Source organism: Equus asinus, chromosome 2 (genome assembly GCF_041296235.1).
Source record: "Equus asinus isolate D_3611 breed Donkey chromosome 2, EquAss-T2T_v2, whole genome shotgun sequence".
Taxonomy (NCBI): domain Eukaryota; kingdom Metazoa; phylum Chordata; class Mammalia; order Perissodactyla; family Equidae; genus Equus; species Equus asinus.
In genome coordinates this window covers 25,370,345-25,394,692 of record NC_091791.1, presented here as the reverse complement: position 1 = coordinate 25,394,692, position 24,348 = coordinate 25,370,345, and the positions used below count along the sequence as shown (strand labels likewise).

General features: G+C 42.1%; 1 protein-coding gene across 3 annotated transcripts in view; it reads left to right on the top strand.

Moving 5' to 3' along the window:
• Positions 1-24,348, top strand: part of SORCS3 (sortilin related VPS10 domain containing receptor 3) — a 568,071-nt gene that overhangs the window by 472,775 nt on the left and 70,948 nt on the right. For all 3 annotated transcript variants that reach the window (XR_011493944.1, XM_070483671.1, XM_014844779.3), the window contains exons 10-14: positions 4,515-4,661; positions 6,246-6,348; positions 11,340-11,416; positions 13,624-13,715; positions 22,473-22,580. Coding sequence is in view for 2 of the 3 variants with exons in the window: in XM_070483671.1 (XP_070339772.1) it covers positions 4,515-4,661; positions 6,246-6,348; positions 11,340-11,416; positions 13,624-13,715; positions 22,473-22,580 (527 nt within the window). In the remaining variant the exon portion in view is untranslated. The remainder of the gene's footprint in view (positions 1-4,514; positions 4,662-6,245; positions 6,349-11,339; positions 11,417-13,623; positions 13,716-22,472; positions 22,581-24,348) is intronic.

Below are 24,348 nucleotides of genomic sequence, written 5' to 3'. Positions count from 1 at the left end.
TGGTTAAAATTAAATAAAATTACAAATCAATTTTGTAGTCCCGTTGGCCACATTTCAAGTGCTCAGTAGTCATATGTGGCTAGTGGCTATGGTATTGTACTGCATAAACAATTTATAGGTTTTTTCTTATTATCTATTGTAATATCTCCTTGTGGTAGGTATCATTCCCCATTGTGCCTATAAGAGTACAGAGATGCAGAGTTTAGTAACTTAGCTCAGATCACACAGCTAGTAAATGGTAGTTCTACATTTGAATGAACCCATGTCTATTTTACTAAAAAGTTCAGGCTCTTCCCACTATGCATTTGTTTCCACGTTAATTTTTTTCTTGAAGTATAATCTATATGCAGTAAAATTTACCCATTTTGGTATACAGTTCTATAAGTTTTGACAGGGGTATACAGTTGTTTAATTACCCCCATAAACAAGATATAGAACTGTTCTGTTACCCCAAAAATATTCCTTCTTATAACTCTTTTATAGTCAATCCTCCTCCCCACCAAAGTCACTGGCAATCACCAGTCTGATCTCTCTCTCTCTGCAATTTTGCCTTTTCTAGAGTGTCATCTGGATGGAATCCTTCAGTAGACAGTGTTTTGAATCTGCCTTCTTTCGCTTAGAATAATGCATTTGAGGGGCTGGCCCCGTGGCCGAGTGGTTAAGCTCGCGCGCTCCGCTGCAGGCGGCCCAGTGTTTCGTTGGTTCGAATCCTGGGCGCGGACATGGCACTGCTCATCAAACCACGCTGAGGCAGTGTCCCACATGCCACAACTAGAAGGACCCACAACGAAGAATATACAACTATGTACTGGGGGGCTTTGGGGAGAAAAAGGAAAAAAAAATAAAATCTTTAAAAAAAAAAAAAAAGAATAATGCATTTGAGATTCACCCATGTTGTTGAGCATCAATAGATGTTCCTTTTTATTGCTGAGTAGTATTCCATTGTGTGAATGTACCATAGTTTGTTTACTCATTCACCAGCTGAAGGACCTTTAAGTTGTTTTCAGTTTTGTATGATTATGACTAAAACTTCTATAAACATTCACATGAGCACAAGTTTTTATTTCTCATGGATAAATGCCTAGGAGTAGAATTGCTGGGTTGAATGTGGGTGTATGTTTGTAAAAAGCCACCGATGTATTTCTAAAGTGGCAATTTCATTTTGCATCCCCACCAAAGATGGATGGGAGTTCGAGTTGCTTCACATCTTCCTCAATGCTTGGCATTAGCAGTTGTGTATGTGCGTGTGTATAGCCATTCTGATAGGGGCCTCGTGGTACCTCCCTGTGGGTATAATTTGAAACTCCTAATGAGTAATCAGGTTGACCCCACTATACTTAGAAGGATAAAATGCAACTCTCTGAGCCGTCCTTAGTGCTCCGGTCTCTTTGCTCATCTTATTGACGTTTCCTTGCTTCCTTCTAGTGCTTGCCCTCTACCTTCTGCTTCACCGTGACCTTAGCTGACTCATCTTTGGCCAGATGGACAGCCGCTTATAGACTCCACAGGGACGTTTTTCCCAAATGACCTTCGTCGGCCCCTCCCCACAGGCCCGACTCTAGGGACAGCCCAAGGAAGACCATAGTAATTGCTTTTCTCAGTGGAGCCCTGGCTTCCTTATCCTGAGGGCTCAGGGAAGTGAGCGACAGATGACGGTGCCACCTGGACTCAGTGCTGTGCCAATGGGCCACTGTCAGCTTCCCTTTACAATTCAAATTGATTCCCTGGGGGAAGGTGGCCCATGAAGACCTGACACCCTGTACTACCCTCTGCTGTGGGCACCAAGCTGGTATCCTTCTCCTTCAACTGCTGGGGCCAAGGACAGCAGCCATGCTTCTGAGTTCGAGCAACAGTGGGAGGAAGCATGTTTAAAGTTCATTAGATGCAGTATACCTCCTTGGATGGAGAAGAGTTAAAATATGTGTCTCATTTTCCAATTCCTTTACATTGTATATAGTGAGTAAGGATAAGTAGTGTTTCCTGATATTTTTGTGTCAGAGACATATATGTACCTACGTGTGTACACATACATGCATATATGGGTATGGGTCTACCAGGCTCAGTATAGATGTATTTCATACTTGGTTGCAGTCAAAAAGTTTGAAAGCTCTTGGCCTGGGCTACACAAAAGCAAAGTGCCCTCCAAACTTATAGTCCATTTATGCAAGATATGGAGCCAAGAAGCAATTCAGTAATAATGTAAGGGATTTGCACAATCCACATACAAATGGGAAGTGTTCCCATTCTTTTAGACAGGAGGGAGATTGCTGTGGCTTTATGTGTAACTGCAGGAGAAACACCTTCAGAGCTGCAGATGGGTTTCCTGAAAATCTCTCCTTCCTATATATTTTCAGCCCCCATTCTCCTGATTTTGCCCTCAGAATATGTGGGGCACACAGAAAACGCCCATCCAGGTGGTAGGAAAATATGGTCGTGACCATTCCATTTACTGAACATGCTCATCCAGAAGACAAGAGGTGGCTGAATGGCTAGCAAGTCATGCTGTAGTGCATCAAACTAGGAGGCAGGGCATGGGGGTGACAGGAGTCCCGCAAGAGAAGATTCAGGAGTCTGTCTGACCTGTATATTTTCTTTCAGGAAGTGAATAGTAAGTGGGTACCCATTGGAGGGGAGCCAGCTGGCTTGGGGGAGAGAGTTCTCTGGAATCATTACTCTGTGGTCCAGCAGAAAAGGCACCAGCTCTGCACGAGAGAATACCAAAAGGCCTCCATCAGGCAGAAGGTTCTAAAGAAACATTCCATTCTCTGTGAGGCATAATTAGCCATCAGGTTTAAGAGAAACATCTTGGCAGCTGATTTTAAAGACTGAGGTGATCTGAGGGCCTCATAGCCCCTCAATGAGCATATAAGATGCCAGCCTTCCTAAAGTGGCACTGACTTTAAGCAGCTAGGGCAGGGAGGGTATGTCTCTGGAAGGGCATAACTCTGCCACCACTGCCCATCTCCTGCCTTGGCTTCTCTCCTTACCCACCCTCTGCTCAAATGAGGAATCCAATCAATTCCGTTGTTGGCTGTTTGTCAAATTCCCCTGGTGGTGTCCTTCCCAGATAATTCTGTTCTCCTTCTGACATACTCCATCCATTTGTTTGTTGTTTGCTTTCATTTTGTTTGGCATTCTCTTTCAAGGCCAGTCAGGTTACCAAAAAAAAAAACCTTCTTATTTCATCACCTAAATTATGTCATTAAAAAAATAAAAAAGCTCCTTCTGTGGAATCCTTTCCCACTGGCAGTCTCTTAGAGCTGCAGCAAACCTCACTTAACCATGATTCTCACAGAAAGAGGGATAAATACAATTAAAATTTTGAGATATCTATTATCCAGAAAATCTGCCATTCAACCTCTTGTTTATATGTATTTGAACTATTTGAATTATCTTTCAGCTTTGAAACATGCTGGAATTGTACAAGAAGTTGAGGGAAGTTTTCTTTGGCATAGGGTATTGTCATTCTCAATATCTGTTCTTGTGGCCCACAACGTAGACATACAAGGAATAAAAGTTTGTTTCAAGGGGCTGGCCCCGTGGTCGAGTGGTTAAGTTCGTGAGCTCCACTGCAGGCGGCCCAGTGTTTCGTCAGTTCGAATCCTGGGTGCGGACATGGCACTGCTCATCAAACCATGCTGAGGCAGCATCCCACATGTCACAACTAAAAGGACCCACAACTAAGACTATACAACTACGTACCAGGGGGCTTTTGGGGGAAAAAGGAAGAAAAAAAAAAGTTCATGTCAAATATGTACTCACTCCAGAACCTTCTGGATCATCAGTCTCTTTTAATCCTCTAGCTACTTGTTGTGTGGTAATGCTCTTCTCCCTGTAAAATATCAAGAGTGTGCAAATCCCAATATATCAGGAACTCTGGCAAGAGAGCTCTGCATTATTTCATGTGTCCATTGCCAGTCAACTGAGGAAAAAAGGAAGGGCAGGGTTTATTCTACCTATTTCAGTGACTGTTGGCTGAGACCCAAAGTTGATATGAGTTATCCAAAGTCACACAGTGTGCTAGTGACACAGCCAGAGATAGACGCCAGGTTGTCAAACCGGGTCATCTGCTTGAAAATATTTATCTCACTCCTACTTGGGGTACCTGGACTTCCACCATTAAGAATTATACCTTGATGCCCTCAAAACCTGTCTATAAGCCCTCGTTAGCAACAGTCCATGCTCTAGAAAAGAAGACTCCTTCACTTGTTATCAGCCACTTCTACCACAGAGGGAATGTTAGTAGTTAATTAAGCATAGGTTCCATGGAACAAGGTTCAGAGGCATGTAAAGTGGGAAAACATAGATGGATAAGAGGGAAAGGGACATCTGGATTGGGGGATGGAGGGTGCAGAGATGAACTTAAACTTCTCTCAGACCACATGGCATATGGCATTTCTCACCGTGTGCCTCCTCTTCTCCTCTTTTGTACCCTGTGGAAAATGCTTGGGCTTCTCGAAGAGTAGAGGCATTTTGGCCCAACATGGTTCTCCATCTCTCACCCTTTTTCCTAGGTAGCAGGTATCAAAGGGATATTCCTGGCAAACAAGAAGGTGGATGACCAGGTGAAGACATACATCACTTACAACAAGGGCAGGGATTGGCGCCTGCTGCAAGCTCCAGACGTGGACCTGAGAGGAAGCCCAGTACACTGCCTGCTGGTCAGTTACCCAGTCTCGTGTGAGGTCCACAGGGCAGACTGGTTACCTGGGGATGCTGCGTCAGGGGCCTTCTTCCATCCAGGGGTCTTAGGATCTTGGCTGGTACTTGGCAGGGATTTCCTGCAACTCCCAGGGTGTTGACCTGTAGACTCAGACTGCCATATCACTTGGATGGAAAGTTCAGTTGAGTTCCACAGACTTTTACTGAGAAAATACTATGTTCTCCAAATCCTAGTAATAAAGAAACATTTAAGAGAAAGAGCTTGTGTTCAACGGTCCCAGACAGAACTCAGTAGGGGTAACACACCTGTTAACTGATGCTGATATGATCCAGTTTGATAAGTGCTTGATAGATGTCAAAGTAAGCAAAAGTTGCCATGGAAGCTCAGGAAAGCTCAGGCTGGTGTGTCCACATGGGACAGTCGTTAATCTATCAGCATTCCCAGGGCTCCTGCTGTATGAGATATTGGGTAGGCACTATGAGGACATGACGTATAAGACATTGTCTCTGCCCTCAGGTGCTGCAACTCTAGGTGGGGAGGGAAGACACATAATTAACAGTGAAAGCCTCTTAATGAAGACCTATGCAAGAAACTCTTCTAAGGTCCCAGAAATGGTTATGTTTCTCCTTAGCAAAAAAGTTGCCTTTTGCCACTTATTCAAAAAGATTTATTGACTACTTGTCACATTTTAGACATTATGTTAAAAACTGGGCATATAGTGGTAAATAGGGCAGACAGGGCCTTTCCCTTTTGTAGTTTTCAGTCCAACTCTGTGTTTTCTGCTTGGGGTACTAGGAAGGTCAGAGATAAATGGGTGCCTACCTCTAGGAGCTGGTCACAGCATGCATTTCTTTCCCCAAACCTTACCCATGGCTTCATCTTATTTTCCTAACCTATTTTTCTTTGTCCCAATTTCATCATCTTATTTTTATTTATTATATAGGATACATTTCTACAAATCCCCAATCACTTTTAAGAATGCTCTAATGAGGATAAATAAGTAAATTAATAAAGAACAGAAACTTAGATGAGTTTTAGATAATGACTTCAAACATTTTAAGTAAAATTGTCAACAGGAACCACACAGAAAACAAATAGAAATGGAGACAATCTGGTTAAAGAAGAGAGCAGAGGACCTGGAGACTGTTTCTCTTAGCTTCCCCTTTCATCCCTCCCAGTGGCCCCTTAGCGTTCCAAGAAGCAGAGTGTGATGGTCAGGATTAGATATGGGAGAAGGTCAGTGTCATCTTGTGGGAAGGGATGATTAGAGAGGCTTCATAAGCCACTCATGAGCTGGCCCATGATGGATAGGGTGAGGGTGAGGAAGAGAGGGGAAGGCCTACAATTGTGGGGGGAGCAATGAGAGGAACGAGCCTGTGAATGGTGCTCAGCGTAGCATCTGATACGAACATCCTGGCTATCTCAGGTAGAGATAACTCCTGCCCAAAACTAAGTATATGGCTCCCATGCAATACCTTGCTGTTTCTGGAAGATGAACATCTGGAAGCCCCATCTCTGGTAGGACAGGCGTGTATGTCAGGAGTTTCCTGGAATGAAGCTATGTTTTTCTGGTTCATTTTAGCCCTTCTGCTCCTTACACCTGCACTTGCAGATCTCTGAAAATCCATATTCCTCAGGAAGAATCTCTAGCAAGGAGACAGCCCCAGGACTTGTGGTGGCTACAGGTAAGGAGGACATTCCCTGGGCTTCTTCCTCACTGAGGGATTCTGGAATATGTTTATACTCTCTTTGGACTCATTTGAGTATCTGATGAAAGCTATGGGCACTCTCCCCAGCAAACAGGCGAGGTTAATTGGAACCCCAGGGCCAATCTAATAACCTAGGAAGAGAGCTCCATACACTTGTAACTTCTAGAGATGAATGTGTTGTCCTACACAGTCACAGAGTAGTCAACTGCCTGTGCTTAGCAAGAAGCCAGAGCTCCTCTCAGAGTAAACTGACTGATCAGAAAGATTGTTTGTAATAGAGAATTCTCACTTTAAGAAAACATGATATGTGAACTTCCCAGCTCACCAAATATAAGGTGGGGTAGTTTTCTCTTTACACAGAGGATTCCTTGCAAAGGGTTTCACCCCAGAGCTGTTTTTAATCAGGAGGTCTCTGGTGCATGTAAAGGTTTGTTTACACATGATTAACCACTTGGCTGAGAGCCTGGGGGAAAGGGCAGAAAAACTTAAGGTTGCATTGTTGGAACTACTGTCCACCGAACATCAATCAGAAGTGAAGATGAAGCAACTCTGAAATGAAAATGAAAGTCTCTGGGGGGATGTGTTCTGATTAGCATGCATTTGATTTACATACACCTTTTCAGGAATACATTGATGGTGTAAAGCAAGGGAGGCTTCTAATCTTAGAAATTAGAGCTCTGATGTTAGGCAGCTTTTTTCTAATGAAAGCAGATAAATTCACAGTGACTTTCTGAGATGGTACATTTTGTTTTCTCTCATCAACCCAAAGCTCTGGCCCCTGGAGTTACTGCTCTCTTAGACATGAATTCCTTCTCCAAGCCTCCAACTGCATGGACTTTCAAATATCACCAGTGAGCAACCACTCTAATCAGATTGACAGTCAGTGTAGTAGCCTTTTGGCATTTCAGTCAACTTCTCTCAACCCCACAGGGATTGGATCCACCATATTTAACACCACTGGCTTGAGGCAGCCAGGGTAGTGAGAGATGAGGGCAAACTTTGTTGCTGTTCTCTTGGCTTTGGGAGGGGTTTCCACACTCTAATCTACGTGAATTGGACTCCCAACTCTGGGGCTGCTACAATCTCCGCCTCTTCTCAAGGTCTACAGGAGGCCTGGACTGGAGCAGAGGAAACACTGAAAAACAGTAATCAATAATAAAAGTTAATATTATTTAAATGCTAGTGATGTAGCCAGGCATTGTTCTAGGTGGCGTAAACACTCTGAACGTCAGTGTTTTCATTGGCAAAGTGGGACTGGTAGTACTGACATAATAGAATTGAAAGATTAAATGAAGTAATGGATGTAAAGTGCTCAGAACAGTACCTAGCATGTATTGAATGCTCGATACATGTTACCTATTATCGTCATTAGTATTACAGAAATTTAAAACTGCTCTTGCATCAGAAGAATATGATCTGCTCATCTCCTTCAATAGAATCTGTGGATAATGTGCATACACTAGCACACACTGAATGAATGAATACACTCGGGAACCCTGTTGTTCTCCCTTCCAAGCTGAGTTCTGACACTTACTAGCCCTGTGAATTTGGCTTAGTTCTTTAACCGCCGAGTTTTATTTTCTTCATCTGTAAAACACAGTTTTTTCTACCTTGTGAGCATTTTGTAGGAATTAGGGATAGAAAAATGTGTCTACAAGACCCAGCAAAGTGCTCAGAGCATAGAAAGGTGGGATTAGTAGTGGTTGTTATTACCTGTGACCAGCCCATGCCTCTCAGTTAGTCTAACTGTAAGTTTATCAATCAACAAACACACAGATATTAAAGATTTGTTTTTGAATTTTTTTGTCCTATATATCAGAATTGACTAATTCTTTTTTGTCTCTCATTTGTAACTCTTCTAACTTTTTGCTGGACCGTGGGACATTGGGAGGGATGTAATCAGCTGAGGAGATCCTGATGAAAGGCCAGAGCTGGGTCTCTTACATCTGCTTCCTCGTCCCCAGCTCCTCCTCACCCTGCTGCCCGCTCTCCCTGGGAGGTTCTTTGCTATCAGGAAAATCGTTATGAAGCTAGCCAAGGATGCCTTCAGTGGCCACATGGAGACTCTCTCTCCAGGGCTCTCTCTCACATCCATGCATTTCACCTGTCTTCAGGTGTCAGTGATGCTGGGCTCTCTCCCCTCCACTCCCACTGCCCACTGCCTCTTCCCATCTCACATTGAGATGTGGTCTCAGGGAAGCTGCACGGAAGAATGTATACCCTGGGATTCATTTCTAACCCCTGCTGAGCCCATCTTAGAAGGCAGATGGAATTCCAATCTGGAGAGTTTCGGAATTGTTTTAGCAAGCATAAACCATAGGGTTTTAAATATGCTTACCATTGTTGTTTGAAGCTAGTAGTCAAGACCTCACATCCTCACTGTGTCTTCCACTGTGACAAGTACTTTCCTTGCCTTGATTGCACCTGTATACTATGATGTAAAAAGGGCAATTAGTCTTCTCCTCAACTGAGACATGAAGAGATGGAGGGCAAGTAGGAAGAGATGTCATGCCCACACCCACATTCCTTCTGATTCAAAGTCTAGTCAACAAGTAATCATTCAAGCAGACCCAGCCCCGAGCCCCTTTACCTGCAGCTCCACACCCGAGGCTCCCTGCTGTGCTTCCTATAAACTCTGAATGTTCACACTCTTCTATTGTCTTGGGCATGGAGATGTTTTCCCTCCCCGCAGTGGATTGTGCACTTGTCTGATTTCCCCTCCACTGAGCCCTTAATCACTCTGAGTGGGCATCAGTGGTGGTGAGAGAAGCATCTCTAACTCCAGAGAACTCCAAATTCTCCCCTTTTTTTTTTTTTGCACAAGTGTTTAACTAAGGAGCAGAGAAGAGTAGCTCTGGGAGGAAGTGGGGGTAAAAGAAAGTTGTTTAAAGCTGCCAGAAAGAGCAGTGAAACCTCCCTATTTACCAGCTAAGCTGTTGGTGAGAGAGGCTCCCTGTCCGTCTCCATCTCTCCCCTCCTTCCTCTCTCCTATCACACCACTTAAGTGGGGAGCAGCTGCATTTTCTTCCAGCCTGGCCAGCAGCCACTTTGGTAAGCCTCTCTAGTTCCACGTTAGCCAATGAGATATATTATTTGAATCTTCCTTCTCTGATGCCATAACCCAAACTCTTCCTATCAGAGATTTCCCTCAGGGCCACTTAGGAACTGAACATGTTCGAAGATGGAATCATCCTGGATATATCTGTTCTGTCCCCTCATCTGGGACCTGACTTTTTGGTCCCTGTGATCAGCAGCATTTCCTTCAGGGCCCCTTTCAATTGACAAAAGATATTTCCAAAAACAGACTTTACTGTGAGCTTTGGATTCTCACCAGCACAAAGCCTCCAAAATTAGCCTGATTGACCTATGAAAGAGAGGCTGAGGATATTGGCAGAACCAGCTCCTACAGAGGGTAAGAGGTGATGAGCTAGAGCCTAAGAAGCCATGACGGGGATGGCAGATTCTAGCTCTAGGGCAGCTATGCTTCTGCCTCCCTCTCTCTCTACCACCTTGGTAGACATTAGTAATGGATCATCACACTCTATCCTATTAAACTCTTGTAAATATGGCTTCAGAATCCTTCTTAACACAATGCTCCAGGCAGCCAGCACCAAATGACTTGGGTTGACATTTTCTGCCCCATTCCTCTTTTCTTTCTTCATCAGTGTCTTCCAAAACTTGTATCTGGAGAACTGAATTTCAAATTCCAGGCAGATCTCCGCAGACCTGCTCATTCTGCCTCTCCCCACTACACTTGTACCTGCTGCCTGAGCCCCGAGCCCAGGGTTATTTTTGGAAGCCTGAGTGTCAAAACAAGTTGGCTAGCTGTGTGCTCCCTGATGCTGATGGGAGCTTGACAAGCTGTAGCCTGGCTTTAATTTCTCATTTTGAAGCATTAAATGTCAGGAGCTCAATTAACATTTTCATTATTGCATTTTTATTGTGCTCTTATTTAGGCTACAGATGTGTGGGAGCTAACATTCCCTTCCTGCTATTTTTAAAGAAAAAATATCAGCCAAAATGATAAATTCTTACATGTTTAGTGTACGTTCTGAGTTCTTGATACCTCCCCAAATGCACATCAGCATTGAAATAGGATTCAATCATTTGTTTACTCATTCATTCATTCCACAATTATTTATTGAGCAATTAACTACTAAGTTTGGAGCACTGTTCTGGGCTCTGAGGGGGTGGGATGCCCACTGGGGATACTTGGGCAATATAGATCAACTAGAAAATCTTGACCATATTCTTTTTTATTAAACATAAGCACAAGGTGATGAAGTGCAAGGGAAAGAAAAAGAAGGAGAGGAAAAAAGAGGGCGATGGGATGGAGGCAGTAAGTGTGGTCAGTCTAGGGATAAGCCAGGTGACTTCTCATCCTGCCATGCATAAGGGCCATGGTCTGCTGATTGTAGTCATCTTATTCTGGGAACTCTATAATTTAGGTTGCATAGTCTATAATATTGGGTCACTCAACTGCCTGTCACTCAAGAGACGTGTTGACAATTTAAATCAGAAACAGACACACACATGTATGCACACACACATACACACACCACTTTTTCTTAGGCTAAAATTATACATGAAGAGGAAGGTGTCCCTAGGCCCAGCTTCTCCACACATGTCTACTCTTCCACTCTTTGCCACCTTCAGGGGACACCTGTCAAGATCAATTTTAAGAGATTATTGGTATACAGAATATATAGACCAAGAGGTCTAAGCTAATCAATATTCTGTCTTTGGGTCTTGCATTTAAAGACATATTCCTTTCATATTATTTATTTTTTCCGCACAGTGAATTTTTCTTCCTTCTGTTTTTGATATGACACCAAGAAAGAGACTACACAAATCAACTCTAAACATCACTAGGAAAACCTTCACTCACTCCTAACCTCTCCCCTAAACCCAAGCACACAGAATCTGTAAATTGCCTGACAATTTCAAATGATCTGCTTGTGTTTCAGGCAACATTGGCCCGGAGCTCTCATATACTGATATTGGTGTGTTCATCTCTTCTGATGGGGGCAACACTTGGAGACAGGTAATTGGGAGATTTGGGGACAGGGAAGAGGCACTGAGGGCAAGTTCTGCCAACATCTCTCTTTCCTGTAGGTTCTCGGGCTCATTCTGACTTTGTGGTTGCAAAAAAATTGAAGCAGCTGTTCAGTTTGGTCAGTTCGGCTGGCAGATTAGATGGGCAGTGGGGTAAAATGGGAAGAGTGCTGGGCAGCGAGTAGGAAGAATTGGAATTTCCCCAATTTGTTCAGTCTTTCACTCAGCAATATGTATGGAACAGCCAGTGGATGCTGTGCTGTGCTGATGCTGGGGATATAACCAATAAAATGGTTCCTATCATTAATGTGCCATGGGGTCTTGGCAGGCAGGCATCTCTTCACCTTTCTGAATCTGTTTGTTGATCTGCAAGATGAAGGGGGTAATATACTAAAACAGGGAAAGCCATGGAAGTCTGTGATTAAGCATTGTGTAGGTCCAGACTTACGTAAGTAGCAAACAGCTTAATAGATACATGAGTACATGAAAAATTAATTCAATTTTAAAACCATTTGTAGCAGCTCTGTCTAATAGAACTTTCAGCAGTGATGGAAGTGTCCTGTATCTGTGCTGTCCCTTGTGGTTATTGAGCACTTGAAATGTGGCTAACGTGACAGAGGAGCTGAATTATTTATTTTATTTATTTTAATCAATTTGAACTTAAATAGTCTCATGTGGCTACTGTATCGGACAACACAGATTTATATAATGTCAACTATAGGTCAATGCAAACCTGAGGAGGCAGCTGGATACTTTGGAATCCTTTTCCTCAAGGAGCTCAAAATTAAGTAGAGGAAATGGGCTCATAAATAACTAATGGTAGTTTTAGGTGATTGTATTATTTTAGTGGCATTATTATTAGCATGCAGAGAAAAGGGAGGAATTGTTCTACTTGGGGAAACTAGGAAAGAGCTGACATTTTGCTACTTAAAGTCTTAAAGGTAGGAAGGTTCCTACCTGGGGAAGAAAAGGGAAGAACACGGGATATCCTGGTGATGAAGGTGAAGTCACCATCTGAAATCTAGTTGGCTAAGTTCCTCGTTTGGGTCCCTTAGTGAAGAATACCATCACTATCACCAACATCATCGTCACCGCCCCCATTGCCACCACTGTCACCACTACCACTATCCAAAGAAACTTAGTGAGCACCTGCTACATACAACCATTTCAAGTTCTGCAAGGCATATGACAAAGCATAAGTTAAGGTTCCTGCTCCTAAGGCCATAGTCAGGTGGATGAGGAGCAGACAATAAACAAACAGACTTGTTTGAAGAATCAGCCTGTCCTCTCTGATGGTACAAGTCCTATTCAGTCCTCAATAGAGAGAGCTCTTCTCTACATAGAGAGAGATAGGTCTTGGAAGTAGAAGGAATTACCTACAGGCTCAATCTGAACCCCTTAAACTGGGCTTTAAATTCTTCTGAGTCCTATCCACCCTTACTTACTCACATTCTTGATTCCAACCAAACATAGTCTTCTGAACACTGCTACATTTTCTGTATGGATAGATCACTGAATGAGTGACTGAGTGCATGGATGGATAAATAGGTAATGGATAAATGGATGAATCAAAAAAATGAATGACTTTAGGTCCCTAGAAGCACAGTGTTCCAATGAGCACTTAGAGTTTGGATCCCCAAGCACCAAACTTAGTCTTCACCCAGCTTGTGGGGAACCTAGGAGGTGGTGGCTATGTCAAAAAATCAGTCATCATGTATACTATAATGCCTAGAGAAATTGCCTTTTAAGTTTCTGGATAATTTATAAATAATTCTATAAGACACCGACCATTTATAAATTAGCAAACATCTGCATAGATGAGGGAAAAGAGAGAGCTGCATGGCAACCCACTCAGAGGAAAAGATGGGGAAGCTTTTTGCAGTCCTATTTTCCTTTGGGTTATCTAGTTGAGCATGCATTTTGTTGCCTCACCTTCTTACAACACACTGGTTGACAGGACTAGTGAAAAGAGCCCTAGAAATGCCATTTGAGTGGTTTAGGGAGAGTTATTTGTTCTCTTCAAGTCCATTTTCTCATCTGTTAAATGGGGATGATAGTACTTGCCAAATTACCTGACAGGGTTGTTGGAAGTCTCAGAATCTAGATGAAGCAATGTATGTGAAAGACTTTGTAAACTGTCAAGCACTATGCAAATGTAAGGTGTTGCTATGATTGTTGTTGTTGTTGTTGTTCCAGATCTTTGATGAAGAGTACAATGTCTGGTTCCTAGACTGGGGTGGCGCCCTCGTAGCCATGAAACACACACCTCTGCCAGTCAGGCATTTGTGGTAAGGACAGCTCCCTATACTATTAATGAGCAACTTTTTAGTGAAAAGTGTTGGGACATTATTCTGCATGGTTTTGTACCCATTTGCCCACTTTCTCATCCATTTATTCATCCATCCATCCATTTATTATACATCTTCTAACTCTTAAGTAGCAAGAGTAGACCAGATAATTTACATGGGGAAGTATGATGAATATATAGGGTGGTAGGATAAGGCAGAAAAGAGCAAGAAGGACCTGCAAGTTCAGGCAGCCGAGATTAAGAATCCAAACTATGGAAGATGGAAATTGCTGCAAGAGGGAGGTTAGGTGCATGTAGCAGATATTAAGTTCAGTTATAGACAAGTTGATTTTGAGATGTGTGTGAATATTCTACAAGAGATAACCATTAGTTCTCAGACATATTCACCTGAAGGTCAGGAGAGAGATCTAGGCTGGCACTCTAGATTTAGGGTGATTTAGCCACTAGCTGGTAGTTAAAGCCATGGCAGTGAACTCAATGCCTCAGGAGAGTGGTTACAACAAGGAGAAACCAGGGACTCCAATGGAACGCTGTTGAGCACCAGCATTCAGAACAGAAGTAGTAGTTATGGAAAAGACTAAGGAGATAGCCAAAAAGATAAAAACACAGGAAAAATATTTTCTTGGATGCTGAAGGAAGGGGTAATCAAGAGTGCCAAATTCTATAATCAGATCAAGTCAGTTATGGAGTGAAAAATCATCTAGGACTAAGCAATATGGGGGGGTCATTGGTGATCTTTGTCAGAGTAGATTCAAAAGAGAGGTGGGGTTGAAAGGTAGATTGCAATAGATTTATGAATGAATGAACGAATGATAAGCAGTGGAGTAGAGACCGTGTAGATGACTCTTCTCAAGAAAGTAGATGGTGGAATGAAGTTGAGTGTGTATATGCAAAACCCACCAGTGAGGACAAAGAGCTGAATGAGAATATATACTGGTGATGATGATGATGATGATGATGCTGTTGTGTATTTTTGTTTGTGACAGTGGATGGATAAGTATCATGTGTGTTTATAGCCTGAAGGGAAAGAATTTCAGGCTTCAATTCAGCAAAGTGAATATTTGAAAGAGTAAATATTTGGCAGTAGAGGATATGCTGTCTAGAGTACAGTTGTTGGGATTAGCCATGGGCTGGAAGATGGACCCTAGCTTAACTCCTAGTCCCTTGATTTTGGGAGAGTAACACTTTCAGGGTAGCGTTTTACGGGGAAGCATCTGATTGTAGTCCGGAAAAGGCATAGGGTCCCCAGGTGCCAAATTCCAGCTTCAGTCACCTTGGCAAGGACTTAAAAAGGTTTCTTGCAGTTTGGCCATTTATTAAGTTAAAACATATGAAACTGCCATTTTTGTAGATCAAAAATGGTAAAATATTATCAATTTCTTAGAGCTCAAGTAACATAAAGTGAAATGGTTTTAGCTACCACTATATCTTCTTACAGAAAGATTATGAGAATAAGTTTTAGAAAGATGCTTGAAGCCATTTGTAATAAAAAAATGCTCTTCCAACTCAACAGCAAGCTTGTAAAGTTCCCAATGTAATTGTTTATCATACTTCTTTCTTGTTGTTATTGCCGTCAAGTCAATTCCAACTCCTAGCGACCCTGTGTACAGCAGAGCAGAACCCTGCCCGGTCTTGTTGCACCATCCTCTCACCTTGTGACACTATATCAGACAATGCTCCACTGCTATTCATGGGGTTTTCGTGGCCAGTTTTTTTTGGAAGTGGGTGGCCAGGTCCTTCTTCCTAGTCTGTCTGTTCTGGAAACGCCATTAAAACCTATTAATCATGGGTGACCCTGCTGGTATTTGAAATAATGGTGGCATAGCTTTCAGCATCACAGCAACTCACAGCCGCCACAGTATGACAACCGATAGATGGGTTGTGTGGTTGCCTACCTTACCAGGAAATGAACGCGGGCTGTGGGTGGTGTGAGGGCCACATCTTAACCACTAGACCCATAGGGCTGAATTTATCAGCCTTTTACTACTGATTATATACTTTTTGGGTAGCATCAGAAGAATGGGATTACTCAGCATTCATGGTAGTCAGCATTTACTGAGGGATCGTTACATTCCAGGCACTGTTCTCTGCCCTTTACTTGAATTATTTAAATTAATTCTTGACACAACCCTATGTATGTGGATACTCTTTTTAACATGTATTTATAATGGCATTGAAATGCAAACCTGTTAAATACCTTGCTCAGGGCTACACAGCTAGTCCCGGGCAACACCAAGTTGTGTCTCTGTCATGAATGCTCTTCTGGTTTTACTACTAATTTTCCAGGTACTTTAATGAGTACACAGGGGCTTATCACATGGCCTCTGCCCTCTGGGAGATCATAGTCAAGATAAGGAGTTCAGTCAGTCTACACATCACCAAAAATGAAAGCAATTCCTGCTAAAGGATACTGGCTGTGTGTATTGGTGGAATCCTGAAGCAGGATGGAGTCCTGCCTAGTGTGTAAGGGGGTCTTCCTGCTGCAGGCGGCATGCAGGCTGATCCTGGAAAAAAGGATGCCAGGGGTAAGAGGAGTGATGGGAAGCAAACCAAGGGAAGAGAAAACTCTGACCAAAGCTTGGAATTCAGGAAACGTAGGGAGTGTTCAGAAGACCATATTTGATTGGAATCAAGAATGTGAGTGAGTAAAGGTGGGTCTGACTCAGAAGAACTTAAAGGCCAGTTTAAGGGGTTCAGGTTGAGCCTGTACATCATTTCTTCTGTGGCCAAGACCTGTCTCTTGGTGTGGAGGGAAGAGCTCTCTCTATTGAGGACTGAATAGGACTTGTACTCTCAGAGAGGACAGGCTGACTCTTAAAATGAGTTTATTTGTTTCTTAACCAAGAAAGGCAACATTTCTTAGCACTTATCGTGACGTTGTAAGAACCTCCATCTAAATCTCAATAAGAGAATTGATCAGTGCCCTGCAAACAGATATAGTTGGACAGACTTCTTCCCCTGAAGTCCTGGGAGAAGGGGATGGCAACCCCATCTTCACTTGCCCATCATCCACCTGCTTTCTCCTTCATTACGGTAGGAACCTAGTACTTAATGGTTAATTTTAGAGCCTTTTGCACAGAAGTATTGTTCTAAAGAAAAGAGGAGTTTATTGTTGTTGTTATTTCCCTTTGGTGATAGAAGAAGAGTCTAGGTTTGACATGGAAGGAGTACATGGAGCAGAAGGACTAGAGAGAGTGTGGGCTTTGGCAAATCCTAGCCTCCTTACAGCTGACCATTCAGTCTGTTCTGCAATGGTTTCTCTCCAGAGAGCTGATCACTTCCAAAAGGAGTACTGGTGTGGGAATTTCTGGAGGAAAACCATCCAAGTTGGGAAGATTATTTAATATTCACTCAGGGATATGTAAGTAGCATCAAGTCACGCCTGTCAAAGTCATCAATACGACGTTTGAGTTTTCCCTTATTCCATGAAATATCTCTTTTATTGGTAAAATACTTATAGAGCTTAGAAAAGTAACTGCATCCCCAGTGGATTTTCTGTTACAATAATAATGATAATACTACCCTCCATTTGTTTGCCAACTCTAACAACATATTAAAGGTGAGTTTTCAAACAAAGCTTTTTTTTTTTTTTGATGAGGAAGATTGGCCCTGAGCTAATATCTGTTGCCACTCTTCCTCTTTTTGCTTGAGGAAGATTGTCACTGAGCTAACATCTGTGCCAATCTTCCTCTATTTTTTGTATGTGGGATGCCAACACAGCATGGCCTGATGAGCAGTGTGCAGGTCTGCACTCAAATCCGAAACCGCAAACCCCAGGCTGCTGAAGTGGAGCGAATGAACCCAACCACTACACCACCAGGCCTGCCCACTCAAACTAAGCTTTTGGAATAGCATTTTCTCCATTTACAGGATGTTGACACTGTCATTTGTCATAAATGCTACACATGTTTGCCTGAATTGGACACCACCGTGATTTCTGCTTACTTGCCTATTTATGAATGCCGTTCTCTGAAATAATTCCTGCAATAGTTAAATGCCAGCTATTGCATATGCCTGTCAGAAAACAATAAATAACTCATTCAGGAATTCTCCTTTGCACTTCTCTTTTAAAGGCTGAGTGTTTTTTAAGGGTTTGACCATGTCTTTATCATCAATGTTTCCTTGTAAAATTCTTGACTTATTTTGTCTCCTGCTTATGAATTTCAAGCTTGTGAAACGCAAATGCAGTTTCTTCATCACCAGTAGCTTCTAATTAAGTCATAACCCTCAAGGTAAACAAATAGCTCATTTTAAGGGCAAGAAAGGTTAAGTAATCACTTCATTGTTATTTTCTGTCGTAGGTGTCAGACTGACATTATTTTGTATACAGACGTATATATATTTGCAGAGGAAAAATACACTGGCCTACCCACTCTCACACAAGGGAAGAGTGGCTCTCAGATTTAAATAATGACTACATTGTCTTTCAGAGAAAATGGGAAGCATAATTGAAAAGCTGGGGAAACTTTAGTTAGCTAACAAGGCGTGCTGTTTCCTATAAATTGAAATGATAGGTAGCTAGATATGCAAGAAGACAAAACAGCATACAAATGAACCCATCCATTTGTGACCATGTACATTGGATGCATGGAGATGAGAACCTACGTGCTATTTCAGGTTAGCCCTCCATCCAGTATTCCCTTTGTACCTTAGAAGCATTAGAGTGAAATGAACGGTGGAGCCCCACAGAATGCAGAGCTCTGATGAAAACTCACAGTAGACAGAGCTACCGATCGGCAGGTAGACTGGGATCCTACTGTTTGTTTATCCCTGACAAGCTGTCAGTGTCTGCTTTCCATGGGATGTTCTTGGAAACAGAAAGTGAAACATCACCTGGCCTTTTTTTGTTCCTTTGTTCTTCTATAAATGGTTGTGAGCACCAGCATTTTGTTCAGAGAAGCATTCACATGGAAGTAATAGTTCCAACCAATACATGACTCTGAGAAGTGAAACGCATGTGCTGTTCTGAAGAACTTCCAGGTGGCTAAAATGCCACCACCTCGTGCATTTGGTATGAAATAGGATGGAGCAATGCACCTCACCAAAGGGAGGAATATTGATTCTCAATGACCGTTATAACTTTAATTCTGTGCTAGAGACTTCTGGGGAGAACCCCGGTTCTTCTTGGCAGACTCCATTCCTTTTAGTGGCTCTCATCTCAATATAATAAAGCTATGAGGCATGGAGGAAGGAAGGGTCTTAGAGGACTTGTAGTCTGGTTTCATACCCAGTGTAGCAGATACCTCTGTGACGGCCAGAGGCTCACCACACTTCCCCAGAATTCTGCTGTGCTGAACAACTTGCAAACACCCAAGACAGTGAGTTCCCATCTTGTATAAGGGCTTTAGTTGTTAGAAAGATTGTTTTTATGCTGAGCAATAATGAATCTCCTTGTAATTTCTGTCCATTGGGCACTGTTCTGCTGCCCAGGTCTCTGCAGAATAAATCTGCTCCAGAATTGCATGTGATTTTAAAAATCATCCAGCTGCAAAGGGCCTCCGGAGATTTCTTTGTCTAGCTTTTCTAAGCTCTGCAAAATGATCAGATATGCAACTCAACAGATTTTGTGCATTTGTTTGTTTATGCCTCACATATTCATTAAGCATATACTGTTTATCCAGCATCAGTATAAGAGCTGGGATATACCAACGAACAAGACAAAGAACTTGAGAGCTTACATTCTTGTGCACAAATATCGGACTATCATCTTTAGAAGAGTTACAAGAATGGGAATCTTTTCTACCCTATTCCATCTGTAATTTTAAACTGATATTTTCACACATCTAACTACATTTTCTCTGACTTCATTCACAGATATTTCTCCTTTTCAGTATTCTAAAAATAGAGTTGTGTTTGTTTGTTTAAATATTTGGAAACTTTCTACTAAAAAAGAAATTAAAAGGTAATAGTAATTATTTCAGCTCTATTATTTTTCTCCTTAAGCCACTTTCAATTCATGTAACCTGTTTCCAGTACAACCTGTTCTTTACCTTTAGTCACATTGATTGTCAGTTTTTCTACAATGATTGAAACTGAACATGGTGTTTAGGCTCTGGTAGAAAGATAATTTCTTTCATTATGCATGTTATCTATCTGTGAACACATACTAGACTCAGCGGCTTGACCACCTCTCACAACAGTGTCATTGCTGGAAAATATTTACCTTGTGATTGACAATGACCCCAGGGTTTTTTTGCTTTTAAACTAAGCATTCTGCTTTAAGTTGGTCTTACCTTATAAGTGGCTTCCAAATCTATATCCCCAGCTTTGATGACTCCCCAGAAATCTGGATCCATCCATCCAAAGGTCCCCTTGACAGTGCCACACCATGGAAGTTCAAAAAGCATCTGAAATTTAATGTGGATCCAACAGAAACAAACAAACAAAAAGTTTTGCTTCTCCTGTTCTTCCCATTTCCCTATCTCAGTTGCTTAAGCCCAAGAATCAATGTTGTCCATGATTTCTTTCTTTTGCTCAAATAACCTGTATACATTCCATCACCAAATCCTGTTTCTGTTCTTCCCATACAGCAACTTCATTTCACATTAGATCTTCCCTCAGGAGTGGCTCTCATTGCCATCTTTGCATAGCTAGTTCCTTATTATCATTCAGATCTCAGTTTAAATGTCACTTCCTCAGAGAGGACTTTCTTAAACTTTCAATGCAAAGTAGCTATTCAGTCACTGCTTGTCATATTACTCTTATTTTAATTGTCTTCATGACACTTACTCATAACTCATATTTTTGTATACATTTATCTGCATGTTGTTTGGCTCCTCAAACTAGAAGGTAAATTCCACTGAAGCCAGGGCCTTCCCTTTGTGGTTCACTGCACTGTTTCTAGAACATAAGCCCCTGCCAGACCAGGAGCTTTGCAGACATTGATAAATATTTGATGAATGAATTTTGTTTCATTTTGACTTTGTAGTCCTGTCTTGCCACTATTTGGAGGTAAGTTGTAACTTTATTCCTGTCTCCCAGAGTATTGACAGTCCTACCAATTTCAATGTCACCTGTGGATCTAATAAGACATTCCCAATTCCTTTGTCTTGGCCATTAATGAGCTATTGAACTGAGAAGGAGAAGGTGGACCCCAGGGGTATACCAATTCAATGTAGTTACCTCAGGACATTTTAAAACCCCTGACCATCAAAAAGAATAGCTCTCACCAATGGCAGCCCATCCAAACACAAATGTCTGATACCAACGAGATTAAATTTTCCAATGTTGTATTTTTTGGAGTTTCTTTAGTGTTATTTTGTTTTAAATAATTACCTCAGCCTGAGATAGTCAAGTGTTAGAAATTACTGATTTCAGAAAGTCACCTGAATGGCACAATCCTGGGCTCCAAGTGTTATAGTGACCATAAATGAGAATCACAGGGTTCCTTCCTCGCTCTGGCTCTGGAGACCTGTCCCATTGCTTATGCTAATCTTAGGACATCTTTGCACTTTGGTTATTGTGTGTGCTAACATTCCCACCTGGATTTTGGCATTTCTCATTTTTTCTGCTCATCCCATTCTTCCATCTAACCCATATTTCTGTGCCTTCCATGTGAACTCAGTTCATACAGCAGGACTTTTACTTTCTACAATTTCTCTCCCCATCTCGGGCTTAGCTTTTCCTACGGTCTTTGATCTCAGAAAGCTCACAGTTCAGTGAGAAAGTCAGACATATTTTTTTGAAAATATATGTGTAATATCAGGTAAGGGGTATTGTAATAAAGATATGTAGGTGGTGTTAAGGGGTCATTCAATGAATAAGACATTCATGGCCCCTGAATTTCCAAGATTATAATGTTGAATTGAAGGATTCAAGATAAGTTGGGAAGTCAGGAGAGGGCCTGGGTGTTGTTGGAAAATAGAGTTTCTACAGCTGACCTCAGAGAATCCTGAGTTTTGGAGTCAGAGATCAACCAAGAATTAATGAGGCCAAGAAGAATCACAGAGAATGCAGCAAATACAGCTGCCTTGAGGAAGAAGAGGTGGCAGGAAAAGCTTTTCGGAGGACGTGGTCTTTGGGCTGTGTCCTCTGGCTAAAGCAAGGGGCAGACAGGTGCTTGATAATATCAAGAAAAGGAAGAAGCAAGCACTCAGAATTACCCAAGTCCACTAGCAGCATTCCCTTTAAAGGGGTTTAGGTGCTCTGTCCACAAAGGGTCAGACCTTCCTCTTACCAATGGAGGAAAAAATGGAACAGCATTGCCCAGAACATCTCAGAAACTCAATACTCATCTCTAAAAGCCCCCTAAAGTGGCATCGGGGAGGGAAAATAATGCTAACATCCATTCTGAACAAATAGGACATTGCTTTTTTAAGGTTTGATCTGAAAGACACACACCTCCCTTTCCATAGGGTACACCCCACACTGCTCAATTTGTCTGTGTCAGAAACTCCAAGGGCTGAATTGATTGTGCTGTGAATTGAGCCTTGGGTTCCATTCTGAGTACTTGAAACGTGACACTCCATCCACTCAGCCCTCCTGCCTGGGTTGTTTTTTCGATTCTAATATGTTGAAATATTTCTGCAGCTCTATTGCTATCTCTGCCTCTGCCAGGAAATGCAGTTTTGATCAAATCTCTTAATAATATGGGGAGATGTTGAAGATTAATGTCTATTGATGATCCAGACTGCCAGAGAGCAAGATACAAAGGAGAATTTAATAACCTGAAAAACGGTTGCTACAGAGTCTGGTTTTATTTTCAGCTGTCTCTTCCATGTACTTGTTTCCAACCCAGGGTGAGTTTTGACGAGGGCTACTCCTGGGACAAGTATGGTTTCACTTCGCTTCCTCTATTTGTCGACGGGGCTCTGGTGGAGGCAGGAGTGGAGACCCAAATCATGACGTGAGTACTTCTTTTGCTGTGGTCAAAAGGAGCCCGGAGACCTGAGTTATACTTCAACCGAGGCCACAGAGTTTTTCCAGGGAACCCTAACCAAAGCATTTCAATCTCTGGGCCAAAGTTTCCTCATCTGTAAAATGGAAATATTTATGCTTGCACCCATCAATTCAAAAGACTACCGACAGGATTAGAAGAGGTAGGCTTCTAAAGGAAAAGTTAAGGTTTCTAATGGAATTTAAAGTGTTGTAACAAATTTCCATTTATCCCAAACCAAAGCAAATAGAAAGCTTAAGTCTTTAGATGTGTTTTTTCTCTTTCAAAACAGCCCACTAAGGGGCTAGGGACAGGGACAGAGGGAGCAAAACAGCCAATATACTGAAAACAGGGAATATTTTAAGGGAAACTCCTAGAGTCTGTGCCCCCCTCCCCGGCCCCCCAATACACATACAGTTATTGTTCCACTTAAGATTAGTTTGCTGTGAAAATTTTTCTATGCTCCTTTATCATGAGAATAGATGGTGAGGATAAAGATCTTAAAGCTGTAACAAGCTCTAGAGATCTTTCTGATTATTAAAGAAAATAATAATTTGATACTGTTTTCTAAAAGTATGTCAAATTTTAATTCTTAAAAAGTTGATCAACTTTTAGATGATCAACTGTGTGTATTTGTGTACATGTGTGTACACAGAGGCTATGATACTGGGGATTGTTATGGTGACCCGGCACTGACCAATCTCTCTGCCACCTCCCCCTCTCCGGGGTCACTGGAACGCTTTACACTCTAATTCTGCACTGGACAGAATGAAAGGAGTCTGCTGGACAAGATTAGGGGCAGTTTGCTGTCTCATGGGGTTGGCACAGAAAGGCTCCTGGAATGTTTCCGAGCTGGTTTGGGGAGGGTGTCATCTTCTTGCTCTAGGGAACGCTGCTGTTCTTTTAATCTTTGTGCTCATTAATTTCTTTAGAGTTTGAATCAGTCTTTTCCCAATATGAGACTGATGAGCTTTGAGGAGGAGGCAAATACAGGGGGAAATGGCTAGTTCCTATGCTTTACCTTTTTCCCAGAGTGATCAGTTAAAAAATCCTTTATAACTGCAGCTGTCCAGTTTTGATCAAATGTCATAATCTGGCCCCAGTCTTGACTGCTTTGCCATGTCCTGCCCCTCCACTTTCATCCTCACATCCAGAGGGTCGACCAGCCACTCTTCTCGGCTTTCAGAGTCACAGAAAGAACCCAGTCTTGATGAAAAATGGTGCACAAACTGGGGGACAAAACAAAGCAAACAAATGGACAAAAGTCCGATCCCCATCCCAGGGTTAGCATGTCAGAGCACCTGGGTCTGGATGCTCTTCTATCTTGTAGCCGTGGAATCCCTGTCCAGTGCTGGCCATGCTGGGTGTCCATGACTTCGTTTGTGAAATTGAATCTCTCCTGCTTCTTTCTAAAATGTTGACATTCTACAAATCTTCCCCTTTTCTAGGAACTTCAGCAGAAGCACTGCAAATAGGTCCCTTGTCCGTAGGGTTTGTCTACAGAAATAGTCTATAGGATTCCTAGTGTCCTCATTGTTAAAAAAGGTTCATAATAGAAAATTTGGGTGGTTCCATAAGAATATTTTTGAAATCATTTGGGAGAAGTGCAAAAAAGAGTGATTTTAAGTTATCTTCTTTAATACTGTCTGAATTTTCCAAATTGCCAGTGAAATCTTCTCTCTAACTCCAAGGGTGGTGAACTGTGTCTTTTGAAGACTTAACACTCCTTTTTGAGCAT